The sequence below is a fragment of the Aquila chrysaetos genome, chromosome 12, assembly GCF_900496995.4.
Source record: "Aquila chrysaetos chrysaetos chromosome 12, bAquChr1.4, whole genome shotgun sequence".
NCBI classification, from domain to species: domain Eukaryota; kingdom Metazoa; phylum Chordata; class Aves; order Accipitriformes; family Accipitridae; genus Aquila; species Aquila chrysaetos.
In genome coordinates, this window is record NC_044015.1 from 40306141 (window position 1) to 40325031 (window position 18891).

Below are 18891 nucleotides of genomic sequence, written 5' to 3' on the forward strand. Positions count from 1 at the left end.
AGAACTGCTTTTGTGATGTGGCAACACTAACAGAAAGCTTACTGCTCCCAGTGCCTCAGACTGTAGTCAACGGGGACATAGATTGTTCTAAGCCTGTTCTTCCCTCAGGATACAGGCAGCCTTAATTCAGCAATCATCAGCGGCTAGGTATAACACGCAGTTACTTTGCTTGAATCGGAATACTTATTGCTCCATTCTGGGTGAGAATGTAGGATGCCACATCATGACAAAACAATTAATTGAAGTATGGTATGAGCTGACCTTTCCATGACATGACAGATGCCAGTACAGTTATACCAATTGATTGCACTAACAACAGCCATATCTCTGATCTGGCAGAGAGAGCACCTATTGGCAACTATTCTTATTGAAAGGTTTCTTTGTACAGGATGAAGAGATTCCTATTTAGAATGAGGAGGAAAAAAAAAAAAAAAAAAAAAAAAAAAGACACATAGGCTCTCCTTTTCATCCAGGAAGTACCATCAAATCCTGAGACTGGTGTAGGAGTTAATACATGCAAACACAAAGTTTCCTTCTTACTGATGAAAGCAGAGACTGCCATAGAAATCTGACCTGGGAATACCTTGAAAATACCTTTCTCTCTGTAGAAAAATAGAGTAGATAAATTTACGTCTCAAAGACATTAAGTTCCCTAACAAACTAAGTCAGAATGCTGCTCACTGGAAGAGTTACTTTTCACAATGGGAAGAAAGTTGGAAAACAGTGGGGTTAGATTGCTATCTAACTTGGTTTAAACTCCAAGGAAAAAATTCAACACATAACCAGGGATATCTGTGGGAATACTTAAGACAACGCTTTAAGCAACTTCGTTGAAGAGGAAAACAATCCCAAAGGGAAAATGTTTACAGTCTTTTAAGAATGCAGGGGTCAATACTTTAAAGGGCTGATTAAATGCCACTAAAGATTTCTGGATGTGAAGTAAGTGGGAGTGTGGAGATACCCACTGTGCCAAATAATCACCTTTTTAGGAATCAAGAAGAAGCCATTAGTTTTGAGAGGAGGAATTGTTCACAAGACAGGGTAGGCACTGTGGCAAAGATCCTTACTTTCTGACAGACACAGGCTTACTCCCTCCATCCCAAACCAGGAAGTACATAAACCAGGCCTTCCATTGCAAATCTCAACATAGTTCTCAAAAGGCCACAAAATTAAACATGCATCAACTGCATATATCTTACATTTTGTGAAGGCAAGGGTGTTCTAAAATACAGGTCGTCTCAATATACCAGGTTTGCACAACTAGTTGAGACATGCTATCACTCACTGAAAGAATGGGGAGAAATTAGTATAATTCTTCCTCCAAAGTCTTATTGGAATGTCAGTGGTTCAAACAGTAATTTTAGTATTAGTTTTGGGGGCAAATGCCCAATTTGAAACCATAGCACTGGCAGAGAACAGCAGCTATTCTGCGGAAAACTGGAATCAGCAGAGAACTTGGTAGGAAAGTTGTGAATATTCTGACTGGCAGCGAGGGCTCATGAAAACTCGACTGTGTTAAAACTGTTTGACAAACAGGTAACGAGGACACAAAGCCAGGTCATAATGAAGACTGGCAGCATGATAAAGAATTAGGATATAGCTGCTTCTGTTTAGTTTCCTAGCAAGACTACTAATTAGGAAAAAAAAAAAAACCAAACCAAAATCTCCACACACAGGCCTGTAACTATGTGCAGCTATACTGCCACTAAAACACCCAATACTTCCATGCTTCCTCAAGTACTCTGCTATTTTTAACAAGGAAAAGGGATGTAATGGTCACAGTTTGTAGTATTTTCAGCTTGAAGTTTTCCGGTAATTTTCATTTTTTGGTCAGCCAGCTTTGACAGAATCCCAAAATTTCCTGATCACGTTCCTTTTTAAAAAAAAACCAAAAAACAACAACAACAACAACAACAACAAACCCCAAAAAACCCAAACCTTTTTTCCTGGAGGAAAAATGCACTTTTGCAGATCCATCATGAAAGCATATGGTACAATAGCTAGTGCAAAAATCTGCAGACATCTAGATAAATTTCAAACAGTGGTTATTCTATCCTGCTCAGAATATTTCTACTCATCATAATTCATGAATGTTAGTGAGGCCTCAATTACCGCACATAAATTCCAAAATATATGGGGCATAAAAAGCTCTTTAACCCAACAAAAAGGCATAACAAGAACTGATGGCTGAAAATTAAAGCCAGACAAATTCAAAATCAGACAGGAGAATTTTTTTTTTAATAGCAAAGGTAATTGAACAAGGAACTTCCTAACAAGGGAAGTGGTGGACTTTTATTATTATTATTATTATTATTATCATTATTATTATAAATAATTTGAAGTATTCAAATCAAGACTTAACCATCTTTCTAGGAGTTGTACTGCAAGGAAATAAAAGCTTTTTGGCTCTACATGGGAAAGATGACAAGAAAGTCTCTTTGTATTTTTTTAATATAAAAAGGTCACACCAGGTGACCTAATAGTTCCTTAACACTTAAAAAGACCACAATCTATATAGCCATAAAAGCAGGTTAGTCTGCTGAAAATATACATCTTGAGCAGTCATAGTTTGCATCAAAAACTGTGACTGTAACTAAGTGGACGGATATCCTAAAGTGAACAGGAAATAATATAATCATAAAAAGGCATATTTTCTGAGAGCTAATGACATTCAGTGTTTTGTTAGATTAATTAAAAATTGCCTTGAAGTGCCTTACTATGGAAAACAACAGTAAAAAATTACATAAAAGAATGCAAAGCAGAAGAGTTAAACTACTCTAACTTCCCTTTTAGCTCTGATTTGATAAAATCTACCTAACTTTCAATATTCATAGAGAAAGACTCAGAGCTGGGAAATGCTATACGTATGTATGCATGCACACATGCAAGCATTTACCACCAGAAACCTGGAAGTACATAAACTAGGACTTGCATTGCAAATCTCAATGTAGTTCTCAAAAGGCCACAAAATTAAACATGGTTCAACCACACACATCTTTTCTTTCCAGCTCTCCTGACCATGAGAGAGTCCAGACCTCAACTGTGTATTATAAACAATGAATTGCACTGCCTTGCAAGAGTAAACCAGGACTTCCTTGCAATAATCTGAAGTAGCACACAGCAACCTCGGAACATCTCCCTGTATAATCCAAAGAAGAACAAAGTCACTGTCAGTAGCACATAGCAGTTCTGCCAATGAAAGTTGGAACTTAGAAAGAAAGCAAACAAAGAACACTGTTAGCATGAACATGCCTAAGCAGTGGAATTAATGGAACGATTGACAAAAATGCCAGTGCAGGTTTTTTTTTTTCTGAGCCAAAGCCAAACATTTTTAATATTGATCAACAGAAAGCAAAACTTGTTTCAAAACCAAGTTGTTTCATAAATATCCCCAAGATTTATACTGAAAAGATTCAAGCTTTAAAAATCACCATCAGCTTTTCCAAAAGAGATTAAAATTCTATAAGAGGAAAAAGAAATCAAACATACTACATGAGACATAAGTTACTAAATCAAGCCAATAACCAGAAAAACGTTACAGTAAGAAAGACAAAATGTTCAACTAACCATTTGATGGGCGATTTCTGAGATTTTGTGCATTATGAGTCATGGGAGATGAAGATGGACTCATTTGGCGTGTTCCTGTTGTCGGCGAGTAAGAGTTTAGATTTTGCTTTTTGGTCGTCAAAGGTGTTGCATCAGATAGCTAAAATGTAGCAAAAGACAAAGAATCTAGATGAATATTGGCTAAAGATGAAGAAGTACCTATGTCCATCTAAACCTACAACAGTTGTAAACTTCCTTCTGCATACTAAATACATTCTGGCCTCTCTCTTGCCTATCAGTAGAGTCACACATTGCACCCCAAACCAAACAAAGCCTCTCTGAACATTTACTATCTGGTAATAGATTTTTCTAAGCAATTCCTAACTTTATATGGAAAGCCCATGTTATGTGTTGTGGTAGGTTGACCATCACTGGCTGCCAGGTGCCCACCAAGCTGCTCTATCACTCCCCCTCCTCATTAACATTAGTTCTACTCAAAAAAATAAAAAGCCCTTCAAACACTAGCCTCCCAGTTTTCATAAACAAAAAGTATGTGGATTCCAGAGATTTAGGTATTCTGGCATGAACACCTGGGGTTTTGTTTGTTTGTTTTTTTTAAAAGCAGTCAAAACCTGTTATTATTTTTCCTACAGTATTGGGAATTTAAGACATATGAATGATAAGCAACTATTTTTAGATTTTGATTCTATCAAAAGAGTTATTTCTAATGATTTTCTAAACAAATGTTAATTAAAAAAACCCCAAGTGAGTCTCTTAAATCCAAAATTTTGTCTCTGGCTTAGGATTTCAATGTGTCTAATTACATAAAAGGAGTTATTTAATGATGTTAAAGGAATTGTGCAGAGAAGTTTTCAGAAGAACTAGTCTGCAGTTCTGAAACATTAACTGGGATTATCTGGGACACAGTTCACTCTCTAGATTGGATGCTGAATTGCAACTCTGAGAAACTGGGATTTCACTGCACTATTAATATACAGAAGCAAAAAAACAAACCAAAACCACACTTTGTTTGCACATAAAGGGCTTCAGCTCTAGTAACAACTTGATTCCAACTAAGAAGTCTAGCAGCTTTAAATAATACCATCAATGACTCTGTCAAAAAGGAGACGTACACAGAATAGAACACATGTAGCACTTAAAGATGACTCTGCTGCCATCAGCAGCATCTTAATGTCATCTTATACTCTTAGAAACCACTGATCAAGTGGCTACAGGATTTTCCAGGTAGCTGAATTTGAAGTATTAACCAACATGCATGCTTACCAGACCTACAGTACTTCACTGCTGTGTAACCAGCTGATCCAATAATTAAACAAAAGAGCTGGAAGGTACACCATGTAGCAAGCTGGAAAACACAGCTTCAGAATGGCAGCTTTCCCATTCTTACCTACCTCTCATTTCAAGGAGAAAAAGTCAGCAGGCATGTAAACTACTGCTTCCAAAAAAGACTAGCCACCTCTAAAGAGGAGAATGCAAGTAGTGAGTGCACAACTGATTTCACTGTATTAACATCTGTCACACGAAGATTAAAGGGACATTTTGGGCAAAACCACTTTCTGCAGTCCCTTTCAAAATTTTCTCAAGGGCTTAAAGAAGGGCTGACTAAATGCAGTGAAACAGACACTTTTTTGCTATGGTTTAGTGATTTTTTTTTTTTCTCATGGAAACATGGTATCATTAAAGCCAATACCACAGAAAAACAGAGTAAGAGATTTCTTGATTGTTTTACTTTGTTGCAATCCTGGGGCTCTGAATTTGAGGAGCAAATTAATTTATTTCTACTTTTGCAACTGTATCGAGCAAAGGAATGACTCATCCACTTCCCAAACAATCAGCCTTTTCTACCAACTTGAGTCTCATTCCATCTGTAAAACTATCTATCATTTTTCTTCATGTCACTCATAACAGTCACTCAATTTCATACAGTATTTTTTCATTGGAAGCTTTATTGAACATGATTATTCTGTAATCTCTTTAAGTTCCATTTATTAATGTTAGAAAAAGTATAATAGGTAAGCATACTGCACTCTTTCATAATCATGAATGAAATAGGTGAGGATCTGGGGCTTATAGTCATTAAAGAATGCACAGTACATAAGCCAAGTTGGGGGGGGGGGGGGGGGAAGTCAGACAACCTGATATTTGCACTTTGGTAACTGACATTTCCACTGCAATTTCAAATTAATAACTCATTTACTCCCTTTTCATACTTAATCATATGTTGTCCTGTTTTGCTGGAATAAGACCCACACACTACTGTTTTTTAAACCAGATTAAACAAAGGGCATACAAATCTTCAAGTCCAGTAAGGATTCCTTAGCACAGGAATCTCCTGCATGCCCTGGGACAAGGGTCTGCTGGGGACATGGTTGAGAGCAAAGGCAGTCTGAGTCCGGAGCATGGTACAGAATGGAAGGACAACTCTGAGAAAGCCAGAACCTCATAGGTTTAAGGTCTCACAAATATCTCTTGGAAAATTTAACTACAGCAATTTTAGATCTCAAAAGGTGTGTACAGGTGGCAAAAGTGGTATTTTTAAGGCCAATAATCAGGTTCACCAGGTAACATGTGTGAAAGCCACAAGTCACATCAGGATGCAAGTCCTATCAGATCACAAAGCTACATATACAAAGGTGACTTAAAGCCTCTACAATCCAGCAGGAATCTGGGACCTGGGAAAAGGCTACATTTCATTACTGAGTAAATTAATGATAGAAAACATGAATGTTTATATAATTAATCTTAAACTGTTGAGGAGTTATAAGGAAACTTCTTTGAAAAAGTGTACATTTACAGAGGCCATAAATATAAAACTAGGACTACAAGCTGTACCTAGAAGTAAAATGGACAATTATGTAACCCTCAGAAGTTTTCTTCTCAATTCCAGACAGTTAGCAGTTGATTTAAATGTCCTGAAGCACAGCACTCCTATTTTTCACACCTACATAGATATGCATACTCTTGTTATCTGTATGAATGAGTGTTTTTATTACAGCTTCTACTATGTTCTTGACTTCACCAAAATTTCAGGATGAGTTCTAGAAGTTAATGTGTCGTATAAAAGGTAAGTCTCCATTATTGGCTTTCAGTTTTCCACACTGCAATATTACTAAATTCCTCTTGATTATATAAAAGTATAAAGAATGTTCAACATCCCCTCTAAAAAGAATACAGCATATTCTTATACCCCTTTCCTGCTCTTCACTACTGAACTCCTATTAAAATATCCTGATCTTTTAATCGCCTTCATTTGAAGGCATTTCTTGTGCCACTTGTACCACAGCCTATGTTCACACTTATTTTCTTCCACAGAATGATACAGGTTCAAAGTATAATTTCTGCAATTATACTTTAAAACAGTGACAGTACCTTCAATTCTAATTCAGGTGAAGACAAAACACTGATTTATGCAATGGCATTATACTTCCAGTGCTACTTGCTATTCTCTTTCTGATGTATCTTACTGCGCTTCTACACAAAGCTGCAGTTTTGATGTTTTTCTTCTCCTACCCTGCCTTGAGTGCTAACCCTTAATTTAGAACCTAACAGTGTTAGTATTGGTCATCAGTAATATGACTTACACGGTATTTCAAAAGATTTAATTTGCTGCCCTCTTACCTATCTTTCTTATAGCTCCTGGATGTTACTTTGTCTTGCTTTAGTCTTGAATACCCCTAAATAATTTCGCATCAGCCATATATACTCTTTTTGCAGTCTATCTGTATTTAAACAATACCTGGTGGAAATCTTCAGTCTGTTGTCACTAATATTTTGCCACATTCAAGCAGGTTAAAGAAATGTTTCAAATCATCTTCAAATGAAATATTAATTACAGTAAAGTAGCAATGCCACTTTAGGCATTTAAGTGTCATCAAATCTCTTTTGTAACGGGGCGAGTCTTCAATCTGCTTACACTTTCAGGATATTTTTCCTGCTTCAACAGCAGTCTGCTCAGCCACCATATTTCTGGATATGAGCTGAGACTCCTTTGAGCAGCTACCTGAAAAAAGTTACTGTAGTACTTCAAAAGACAGTATTTGGCAGTAAGAATTTATCTTCCATAAAGAAGAGTCTTAGTCCAGTTACACAATTTTTAAATTATACCATATTAACATTACAAAATCTAAAAATACTTATTTCTGATCTGGTTAGTTCAGGCACACTTTGGGTAGTCTGACCAGCAGGTGGAATGAAGGCCTCCTGAATAACAGGAAAGAAATTGTAGAAAACAGCAATGGATGCGGCAGAGCTAAAACAGATACTTCATGCAAACCGTGTGTATTTATTACCTTACATTCCTTCCTACCTTCTATAATGTTATTTAATTATGGTACACTTTAAATCTTTGACATATATCTATCTGTTAGAGGCACCGTATGACCTAAAAATCATAGTGTAAACCTACATTACTGAGATTCCAGTAAAAGTTTTTATCATTCACGTGGGCTTTTGTTAAGCTTTTTGCTGCACAAGAACCTGCACGCAGGTAACCATCAAGTAACTCTTTATCTTATGGGGAGGGGGCAGGGAAGGAATAGCTTTAAGACGGAAAAAGAATTCCATGTAATTTCAGCTGGACCACTCATCTACAAAAACGTTACTACAGCCCAAGAAACAGATGCAAAATTACAGTCACAGCTGCATTCTGAGCAGAACAAGTTGGGTAATGGTACACTAAGCTGCTAATTAAATTGCTAATGATTTTTTTTAGTGCCACTGCGGTATTTTGCCACCTTTGTTTAAATTAAGAAAAAAAAGTATCTAGAAAATTTTTAAAATTGCAAATTTCTATCTTGCTAAATACCAGTGAGACCTCCAAGTATGTGCTGCATATAAACAAATCTCTTCAAAATGACACAGACATGGAGATTTATTGGGAGCTTGTTTGCTGACCAGCTATTTCTCTGTATGTACTTCTCCAAAATTTTCCTTCCTTTAAACACTGCCATCCTCACAAGCTCCTCTGTATTAGTGTCTGCAGCAACACCCACTGTTGGTAGGAGCAGATAATAAACTGACATATGTCATGACATGCTGGTACTGGGAGTATACTATAGCTGCATTTACAAAAAATAATAGCAACAGTACAATTTTATTTTTATTGTGAAAACTGTGGTGAAATTTATTGCAGTGTTAGTACTTTATTGTTTCATTATGCCAGATTAGCTGAGGGAGGTAATTATATCCTTGACATGAAAATGCCTTTAATGTTTTCATTTCAATTTTGCAGTTTATAATATGCAGATTATAGCATTATCATAATTCCATATTGTTACATGTACAATTACATGGCAGAACATTTGCTTCCAGGATAATGGAGCTAATTTCTAATAAATGATTTCACCAAGGATCTTAACTCATTCAGCTCTTGGGTAAATAGTGATGGCAATTAAAATATGCATATTTCTCCATTATTTTCAAGTGATTCATGCAGATGTACATTACTTAAAGCCAGGCAGGTCTATTACAAATGGAATACAATAAATTTTTTACTAATATTTTCAGCAGTAACTTTTTGCCTCGTTAAGATTTTTCTAGACATTCAATCTGTAACAATATAAATGCGACTCTAATGAAATATGTTTACATACACATATGTGTGCATATACAGATATATATACACATACATATATATACAGCCCAGATGATTCCATACACCAAAAAATACTTACGTTATCTTTTTTAACAGTGTCCAACTTTAATGCTCTCTTAACTCTGCAAGAGAAAAATATGGACAAGTTTCATGGTCATTAGACACAAAGATTTCTGGTAGTAAGGTCTATAACCTGTAATTTTAAAGACATTTTCCTTTCTCTTGTTTCACATTTTTTACACTATAGAAGAAAACTAATCTCATCCAAAGCAAATACATTAACTGATTAAAATACTGTGTAAGAAAAACGTTGCTTATTTAGAAGGACAAAGTGTTTGCATAAGAAAATCCAATTCTCCATTTTATACTAGAGATAAAAATCAAGACACTGAAGTGAAATCACACTGTATATTTGTCTCTCTTTCTCAAAGACCATAAACAATGAAAAAATGCAAAAGCATTATCATTTACATACCTTCTGAGCAAGGGTTGAAATTATTTTGCCATTAGTAGAAATAATGTATTAGGCATTTAAAACACAGGTACAGCCAAGGTGAAAAAAGTAGTTCTTCCCATCATTTTAGCTCTTAACATGATTCAGTGCTACCAGACTATGACTTAACTGGGGAACAGATGCTCTATGTCTTTACAGGTCCCCAAACCATAAGAAACTATTTTCTAGTCTTCTTCACTATACTGATTCAGGAACATGCCAAGCTCTCTCTGCAAAATCTGCTCTGCTGAACTGGATGCCCAGCTGTTAATGGCAACGCTAGAAGAGGAAAGCTGAATATTTATAATACTTTATATCGTACAGCTGTCTTCTAAAGAGCAGTCATCAAAATTTTATTGAATGCAGACTAAATGCTCAAAGGAAAGAAAGGTCAACATAAATTAAGACTATTTTTCCCACAGACAACTGAAACTTTTAAAGCACATTCCTAAATCTTAACAATAGTTTAAAGCATTATATAAAAAAAAAAATGAGGAAAAAAAATTAAAATCATTTTATAAGAACAGTCCCCAAGAAACATAAATGTTATATCAAATTAAACAAGATTTAGAAAATACATCATATTTCAAGAATTTAGTTCACAGTTTTCATCTTGGAAAAGAGTGTTTTGACTTGTAAGCAATTAAGATGACCACATTCCAAACATACCCTTTTAAAATTTTTGTTACTATTCCAAAACTGTAAATTAAAGTATTGGAAAAATAGAACGAAAACACATCTTTACAATATATCTCAGGCAACAGTCTTATACGAGTACTGTTTTACAACTATCTCTTTTACAAAAAGGGGAAAGAAGTATCCTATCTTAAAAAAGCCAAGTAAACAGGTAACATTTAAATTAAAAAAGCGTGTGAACTTCTTGCCGACGGGCAGTCAAAGCTGTAACAGTTTGATGGAATTCTTTACAATGTATTTCTTTTTTAAATAGAAACCCATATTGCTTAAGGAATGCAGACTCCATTACATCTTCCACCCCAGTGGCAGCAGAGAAACATTATATTTATTAATACATCTACTCTGAAAGGATGCTCTAGGGGCCAATGCATTTGCATGTTATACTAAGGCATGTTATGATGGAAGTTTTTATGATGGACTTCAAAAGAAGCTGGAAGCCAAAGTAAAGCAGAATCTGGACTCAACATAGCTGTAGGATGAAGATAAATAAGAAACTGCATGAAAATCCCACTGAATTATAAACAATTAGAAAATTTCTTAGAGAGAAAATTGTGGACTGGTCAAGACTATGTTCTTCACAGCCTGTCAAGTACTGTGTACAGCAATAGAGCTGCAGGCAGCCCAAATTTCTCTCTGCTGGCCTGCAAAACCCCTGCAAACACCCTGAGTTATGGCAGTGAAGAGGCAGCTTCATTCCAGGCAAGCACTTCAACGTTGGAAGGACCTGCATGGATACAATTTTGGCTTCAGGAGCTCAACTTTGCCTCACTTTTCCCAATCCATCCTACCCAGCAGCCTGGTTTGCTTGCGGACTTGTTTTTAGTGATTGTCTTTCCCATGCCATAATATGAGAAGGTAAACCTCTGGCAACTGTGATTCACTCAAAATAAGTTAAAATTTGTGCTCTTAGTCTACACACAGTCCCTCCCTGGCTAGGACCACTGAAACAAAATTCATCCAGACATCTAATGTGCAGACCCAGTTGGCCAAAGTGTCTTCTCTCAGATCTTTCAAAAGATGAGCATGGAGAAAAACCAATACGCGCATCTAGGTGCAAACAAAATTCCTAAAGTATTTTAGGAAACACCATGGAAGAAGTGCACAAGCTTTAGTTTGGTTTAGGCTGGAAAAGCCTTGCTGTGGCTATGGAGTAGAATCAAATATCAGAGTGTGAACAAGAAAAGGAGACAGAAGAATGTGTCATATGTGATGACAGTACATAATAACTTATTTACCTGAGTTTCCTACCCTTGAATTGGTTCAAAATTCCCTGAGAGGGCTTAATTTATTTTCTTAACTATGCAGAATATGGTGGCACATGTTTATAGCTAGCTGTATAACCTGCAAGGATTATTTTATCCATAATATTTATCAGGTTAAAGAACTACATATTACTTCTATAGCATATTGTTCATCTATCATTCCAGGTCATATTGTCAGTTCCTTGCTAATACTGGGAGACCTTTACTCACTTGAATAGTGCTTTGATGAAACCACTTCTCGGATTAACAGGAACTCCTTAACAGTGAAAGTCTGGGTATGCAATTTAACTTTCAATAAAGAAATGGGGTTTTTATATTGTTTTTAATTCCACATACACTTAAACTTTCCCTTCACTGTTCATTTATGAATGAATGCAATGGTAACAGTCACGTACAGATTTAATGCACAAAAAAGAACATACAGAATCAGGGACTTGATTATATTATTTCATTAAAAATACCCTAGAGAGTATTGTAGTGCATTTTGAAGCCATTTCAGTTAGCTTCCTCTTAGGTTTCTGCTTTCACTGGGGGGAAAAAAGAAAACACCTCTATGCTATTTACATATCGCTTCATCTTCAAAACCTGCGAGCAAAATTGTCTTATTAATTGGAAAAGCAGAAAGAATACATGATCATTTTCTATGTTCATCTTACGTGGTAGTTAAACTTGGTGTGCAACCAGTGAGAAACAGAGTTAAACACTGAAAAAATCAAAGCTTGTGGACTGATGTTTCCTTTGTATTACTACTGTCTGGCATGATTACTTCAACCAGTGGTCAGGAGAAAGACTGGCAGAAGTTGGAACCTATGGTAGCTCTGACATAAGTTATCTTTGAAATCGCATAAGAAGCTGTAAACTGGGACAGTATCCCAAGCTTATATTTAGGCAGCATAAGTCTTATGGCCACACCTTACTGCTGAAGTTAGCAACATCCTCCACGTTTTCTTTGCTGTTCTTCAGAAGCCCACAATTAGCAAATATACGCAAGAATAGCATCAGACTGACATGACTACTGCTCAACAAATAGCAAAGAACAGAACACGAACAGGATTTATTCCCACTGGAGGCAATACGAAGAGACACAGCCTGATGGAAAACAGACCTTACCGCCGCAGGCCTGCAATACCGTCCCACAGCAGCCTGCAGCACTAAACCCAGGTGCCAAACTCCGCGCAACCCACCCACGACATGGCTCCTCGCCCTCTTCCACCTCCTGCCGCGCAGCCTCGCAGGCTTTATCCGTGGGGCGTGAGGCGGCCGTGGAAGCCGGGAACAGACACATAACGTACAGAAAGCACTACCCACGCCAGCGGGCATCGCCCGCCCTACGTCCGTCAGGATGAAGGCTCTGCCCCAAGGAGCCACCATCTTAAATATTTCCCGGTCGCATCCGACAACGGGAAGCCAGAGCTAAAAACAAAACCCGCCCTTCCCCACGCTAACGGCGTGCTCCTCCCCTCTCCGGGATCACCCGCGGAGCACATTTCTCCTCAGGGAACCAGCTCGCCGCCGTATAGGAAGCCCCGCAGGCCGCCGGGGAGAACCGCCCCGCCTCACAGCGTTCCCGCACGGGCCCTCGCTCCATCGGCCGCCTCGCTCCGCTCCGCCGGCTCCCGGCGGGCCCTCAGCCGAGAAGCGGCTCCTAGAACCGACCTTAACCGCTCCGCCGCCCGATACCTACGACATCGCGGACGCCCGCAGCCGTTCCCGCCGCCTTTGTGGATCTCCCGCCGCCGTGCACCGGCTAAACGCCGCCGGCTGGAAACGGTGCTGAGAGGGCGGGTGCGCGGCCCCGGCAGGGCGGGCCGAGGGGGAGGCCGCGCCCGTCAGGCCTGAGGGGAGAGGGGTCGGCTCGTCGGGCCCCGCTGCCTCTGCGCTGTGCGACGGTAGGAGCCGGGCCCGGGGGAGGTTTGGGCGGGAGGTGGTGGGTGGCGAAACCCGGCCCCTCAGGGCTGCTGGGGACGCCGGGCAGGGCGGGAGAGTTGCTCCCTATCTGAGGGGCCGGGGGAAGGGGGTTGTTAATGTCTTTTATGGGAGGGCGGAGGGTGAATTTTTGCCCAAGAAGACCCCTGCGCCCACCGGAGCGCAATGGAGCGAGATTCATGTGGTAAAAGAGTTTCCTCGTTTCAGGTGAGCGAGGCCTGGGCTCGGAAGCTTAAGAAGCAGGAGCGGGAAGCTTCCCCGCCGGTGTGTTTGCTGTGAATGGAGGTGAACCTCGGTCTCGGACCCGCGACGAGAAAGGTCGGTATTGCCGGGAAGGGTATGACTTAATTCCTGGTTGGAAGAAGGTTTTTATTTGTTAGAATCATAGCAACTAAAATTGAAAGCAATAGTTAGGCTGCGTTGTCCTCCCACTTCAGCCAAGGCCGGATTGCTCCCTTCTGTCTATTTTGTCTAAAGTGTCATTTGTCCGGTAAAAATTTAACAACCTAAGCCATGGGGCTGCTGGCAGTGCTGCCACTAAGCTATTGCTCACTGGATTTCTGAGCAATGTATTGGCAGCACCTCTCGGCAGAACTGTGGCCCACGTAAGAAATATCTTGGTAATGGGAAGTCTAAGGAGTGTAAACAAGAGTTCACATTTTATAAACTAGTTACTGGAAAATTAACATTTATTCTTCTTTTCCTCCTTGACTTTAACCCACTTCCATTTTGTGTGTGTAACACTGGTGCTTAATTATAGTGACACCCGTTTGCAGTAACCAGACTGTATCACAGTGTCCCTATGGGGTCCTTCTAATGCCAGTGTAATATTAAAGTGTCAGGCAGGCGGTCTGTGTATTATAAATAGGGTACTTCATCCATGATAAGCGATTATTATCTTTCTTTCCCAAGTGTAAAAGACCTATATAACTCAACAAGGTGCGAGTGATTTAGGCCCCCTGAGTAAAAATCCAATGAGTCCTGAAGGGGACCCTATGATGTCGTTGTCTTGTTGCTGAACTTGAGATATTCCATTTATTATACTAGAATATATTTTCTGAAGTCAACATTGGGTAAAATAATATGAGAGGCTGTTAGACCAACAGTACAACACGATTTAGTGTCCCTCTGCGATGGCCTTCTAAAAACCTTAATCACCCTTGGTAAAAGCAGAAAGCTGCTGTTAAAGTTTGCTGGCCATTGGTGAGCAAACAGCATTAGTTACTGCTTTGAATCGTTTTAGCAATTTAGAAAAAATGCATTTTGTATTCTTTTTTTCCATTCATTTACAATTATATGGGTAGTGTTCTCGTACTTAAAAGGCCGAAGTTGCGCCAAGTTTTATGCACAATCTTAGCTTCATGCTTACTTATTTCTATTAATTATATTTAGATAACTCTTGAAAGTAGAATTGTGTGCTTAACTTCACGTACTTGAAGGATTAAGGGTTACAATTTTGACCAATTTTGCTATTAGCAAATTAGTATGTTTTATTGAGTTATAACTGTAAAAACAGAAAACAAAAGCCCATTCTGGTATGGGTTGGCACCAGAAAAAAAGCATGTAATCAATTTAATAATTATTATATCCCTTTTTTAACACCGAGTGTTATATGGTGTTTATGACATTACACAGTGTCTCTGCCCAGTTTTCCAGCTAAATCAGTCTTGGAAATATGAAAGTCAGTTTTTGAGTGAGGGAGGAAATCCTGACAAATATGCAGTTCAATATAGACATGCTCACATGTAGTTTTCACTGGAGGACAAAGGGGGCTTTTACTCTGCTGTTGACACCAAGAAATATAATAGAGAATCCAACATGATGTGAGCCGGTCGTGATCATGCAGCCACAGAGCTCTCTCCAATGACATAAGTGCTGCATCCATTCTTGATAATATTTACTTTGTTATTGTTGTTTGGTGAAAAAGTCTTTTAAATAATTCTGTGCCTCTCACACCTGTGGCCATGTTTAAATTGGCATTTTTTTCCTAACAAAACTCCACCTTTGCTACTGCTGGTGAGCTGTACCAACAATGAGAGCGGCACTGGCAGCAAAACAGTGGTAGGTATCATATGTTCATTAGTTTACCATTTGGACAAATCATGCTAGGCATAGACAGTGGTAGGAAACTCATCAGAGCCAGCAAGTGCGCTTCTGTACAAATTGTCCCATTGTTTCTGTCTTTAGGAGAATTTAGCTAGTGTGGCAAGAGTAGAAATTCTAGTGGAAATAAGTAGTAAGGACAAGTCCTAGTGGTTTATTTCTAAACATGGATAGCAATGGTTTGTATCACAGATAACTTGAAAATTTGTTTTTATGCTTTCAAATAACATGATTATATAACCATTGCCATATCAAATGTCTGAAATTAAAATAAAATACAATAAAATGAAACTTTGCTTGTGGATCTCATGGAGCTTACCTACAAGCGTAGATAAGTATTTCCCAACCGAGTTTTCGAGAATGGAAAACATATGACTCAGATGTTAGGATAATTTGTGCTAGTCTGTGTTTCAGAGGACAAAGCAGAGGTGTTATTAAACAGGTAAGACAGTAACAAATTCTAACTGTAATTGTATTCTTCACAGAATGGCCAGCAGTCCTGAGAATAACGCATCCCCCTCCATTCAGAAAGTCATGCGCTTGGAAAGTTCCCAAGGAAAGAAGTCCCAGCATGCAGAAGAAGCGATCTTTTATATGAACTGCCGAGCAGCTTATCTAACTGTTTTCAAAAGCAGTTTAGAAAATATTAAATCAAAAGAACAACTCAGTTTAGGTAATGATTAGGTATTTTTCCCCCTTAACTGTTGTGTGTGACGATTACAGTGGGTAGTTTACAAACAGCAGTCGGCAGTTCAGTAGTGAGAGTATTCTACTACATAAACTCAGTAACTGTTTTAAGGAATTTAGAGTAGTTTTAGGTAGGGTTCAGATTTCAGGTGTTGATGGCTGTATCTTTGAAGACATATTCATCATTTACCTCTTATAAACTTTGAAAAATCACTATGTGACATAATTTATAGAAACTACCATTCCTCAAAGTTTTTCATTTTCCTCAAATCCTTAATCTTTGTTACTAGGTGTTGGATGACTCAAGGAAGTGGGAATAGTGTACAGAGCTTTTCATCTGTAAATCACCAGTATGAATGGGCAAAAGTCAATATTGGGTGACAGCTTACAGGGGACCTAAGTGAGTTGTTTAACACCACCAAATTTGATGGTAGCATTGTTGCTTACTTGAGGTGGACCTAGGTCCTGCTTTTTGATTACGACATTTCTGCAATAAATTTTTCCCTATCCCTGACAGATGACTGAGTTGGTCTCAGATCAGCTTATAGTGGGCAATTGCCCTGGCACAGAAAATTGCCATGATAGCTGGCATTAATTGGCATAGAGATTTGCAGACTTATATGACAGGTTGTTACTGGGTGCATGGATATGGTAATTTACCCCTAAAGATAGTCTCACAGATCAGTTCTAAGCCACTTTGAGTAATATGTGAAAATATTGCCTTTCCTCTACCAACTTTATGTGATCAAATGGACTGTTTCAGACACTGGTGTTTCATAAGAATTCTTACTCTTATTTTATTTAAACTCCCACTGAATTATAATGTTCCCATAGACTAAAATCAAGTTTTCATTTTTTCATCCATATTATATTTGTGCATAAGTGGTATTGCTGTCAGCAGTACAATCGGAAAAAAATATCTCTGAATGCTTCAGCTGTACTAAATAAAGGTGTTAGTAGATACTGAAAGCTGTGGAGCTTAACAACATTTGTTTTGAAAAACTATGGAATTTCAAAGTGCCTTGTATGGAATTATTAGGAAGGTTACAAAAGTTTACCTCAAAAATGATAGTTAGGGCTGTGTATTGGAAATTGATTTCTTTATAATATATCTTAGTGACCAAGTAAGATAAGACTGAGTAATAACCTGTTTCAGTTGTGAAATAGGTTTCACTATCCCAGATAAAATTTCTCAAGCAAATATAATACCAACTTTGCTCTCTCTTGGAGTTGTAGGATTGTGTACTATGTCTTACCATGTTTGGGGTTTTTGTTTCTTTTTTTGTTTTGTTTTGTTTTTCTCTTTCTTAGAGCATTTTTGTCCTTTCGTGAAGAAGTTTAGTCATGGTTGTATATAACAGCGTGGGCTTGTGTTAGGAAACTCATGAAAGTGTCTTTCAGTCCTATTTTCTACCTGCAGTTTCATGATGTGAAAATCTTAGCTTGCTTTATTGGAAAAAATGTTTCCAGTTTACATGGTTGATAAAGAAAACATGAGAACATAAACCTTCAGTTAGATAAAGAGAACCAAAATGTATCATTAAAAAAATAATTTTTATTTTGTGGTTTTGGAGTACAGCTCAGAATACACTTGGGATTGGAGGTAGTACAGGTTGTTTTCTTGAGTCGTCGTCATAGATTATGATGCCAGTAAAAGGTATGTGTGTTATGGCATTGCAGTTGTTCGTAATAAAAAAAAAACATGCAACGGCTAAAGGCAAAAACGTGCTAAGCTATCAAATAATTTATTTATAATTCTAGTGACTGTATTTTTTTTTTCATATGTGAGGAAATGTTTCTCACTAATGGCTGCATTGCCCATGCCTAAAACATGTGATGTCTCCACGTGAAACCACCACTATAAAACCTGAGTGTACTTCTCTGTTGCACTGATTGTTTGTAGCTTCTTTCCCTACACCAGTACATGAAATTCTACCCATTAGCAAGCACATACTTTCAGCATGTGACTTAGTGTTATCCAGGCTTTCTCAGCTGTAATAAAAGTGCCTTTATAACATCCTAATGATAGTTTTGGATAATCTGGATTTTAAGATAGGAGTGGTGTGAACAAATGTAATCTCTTTCATATATGCTTTGGCTTTCATCTCTATCCATATGCCACTTTGCTACATAGCAAGTGTTTGGACATTTTGGTTTCAAGGTCAGCTCAGAAAGGGCAATTAGTTGCTCAGGCTTCTAGTCTTTTCAGAGATATTTAAGAACTTCTTTTAAAATTTGTTAGCATTGAGAGTTATTATAGACTTACATTACATCTTAAGTAAATTCTGGCATTTATCAAATGAGTGGTGCCAGTGTTTAAGCATCTCTTGCTGCACGATCTTTGGCTAATATTCTCAACTGTAAAATATTCACTTAGAGATTGGCCCTGCAAAATTTTATTTGTAGGAGTTTTACTTATTCATGGATAGTAGCTGTGTTGTAATATTTCTTAAGGTATTTAGCAGAATCAGTCTGGAAAGAAGTATAAATAAAAGGTACAGTCTAATTGAACTTTCAAAAATACAAACTTGGGAGGCATGTAGGCTATGGCAAGTGCTGATCTC

At 38.0% G+C, this 18891-nt stretch overlaps 2 protein-coding genes across 5 annotated transcripts in view; one reads left to right on the forward strand and one right to left on the reverse strand.

The window, feature by feature from the left end:
• LOC115349393 (integrin subunit beta 3 binding protein) overlaps positions 1-13388 on the reverse strand; it is a 34314-nt gene extending 20926 nt beyond the window's left edge. The window contains exons 1-3 of one of the 2 annotated variants that reach the window (XM_030033659.2): positions 13296-13388; positions 9240-9282; positions 3568-3706 (exon numbers count right to left, since the gene is read on the reverse strand). In XM_030033659.2, coding sequence (XP_029889519.1) covers positions 3568-3706; positions 9240-9282; positions 13296-13300 — 187 coding nt within the window. In that variant the 5' untranslated portion in view covers positions 13301-13388. Of the gene's footprint in view, positions 1-3567; positions 3707-9239; positions 9283-12716; positions 13165-13295 lie in introns of those variants that run through there. The other variant, XM_030033657.2, reaches the window with a different exon arrangement.
• EFCAB7 (EF-hand calcium binding domain 7) overlaps positions 13381-18891 on the forward strand; it is a 31138-nt gene continuing 25627 nt past the window's right edge. For 2 of the 3 annotated variants that reach the window (XM_041128158.1, XM_030033649.2), the window contains exons 1-3: positions 13381-13500; positions 13745-13855; positions 16126-16313. In XM_041128158.1, coding sequence (XP_040984092.1) covers positions 16127-16313 — 187 coding nt within the window. In that variant the 5' untranslated portion in view covers positions 13381-13500; positions 13745-13855; position 16126. Of the gene's footprint in view, positions 13501-13744; positions 13856-16125; positions 16314-18891 lie in introns of those variants that run through there. The other variant, XM_041128159.1, reaches the window with a different exon arrangement.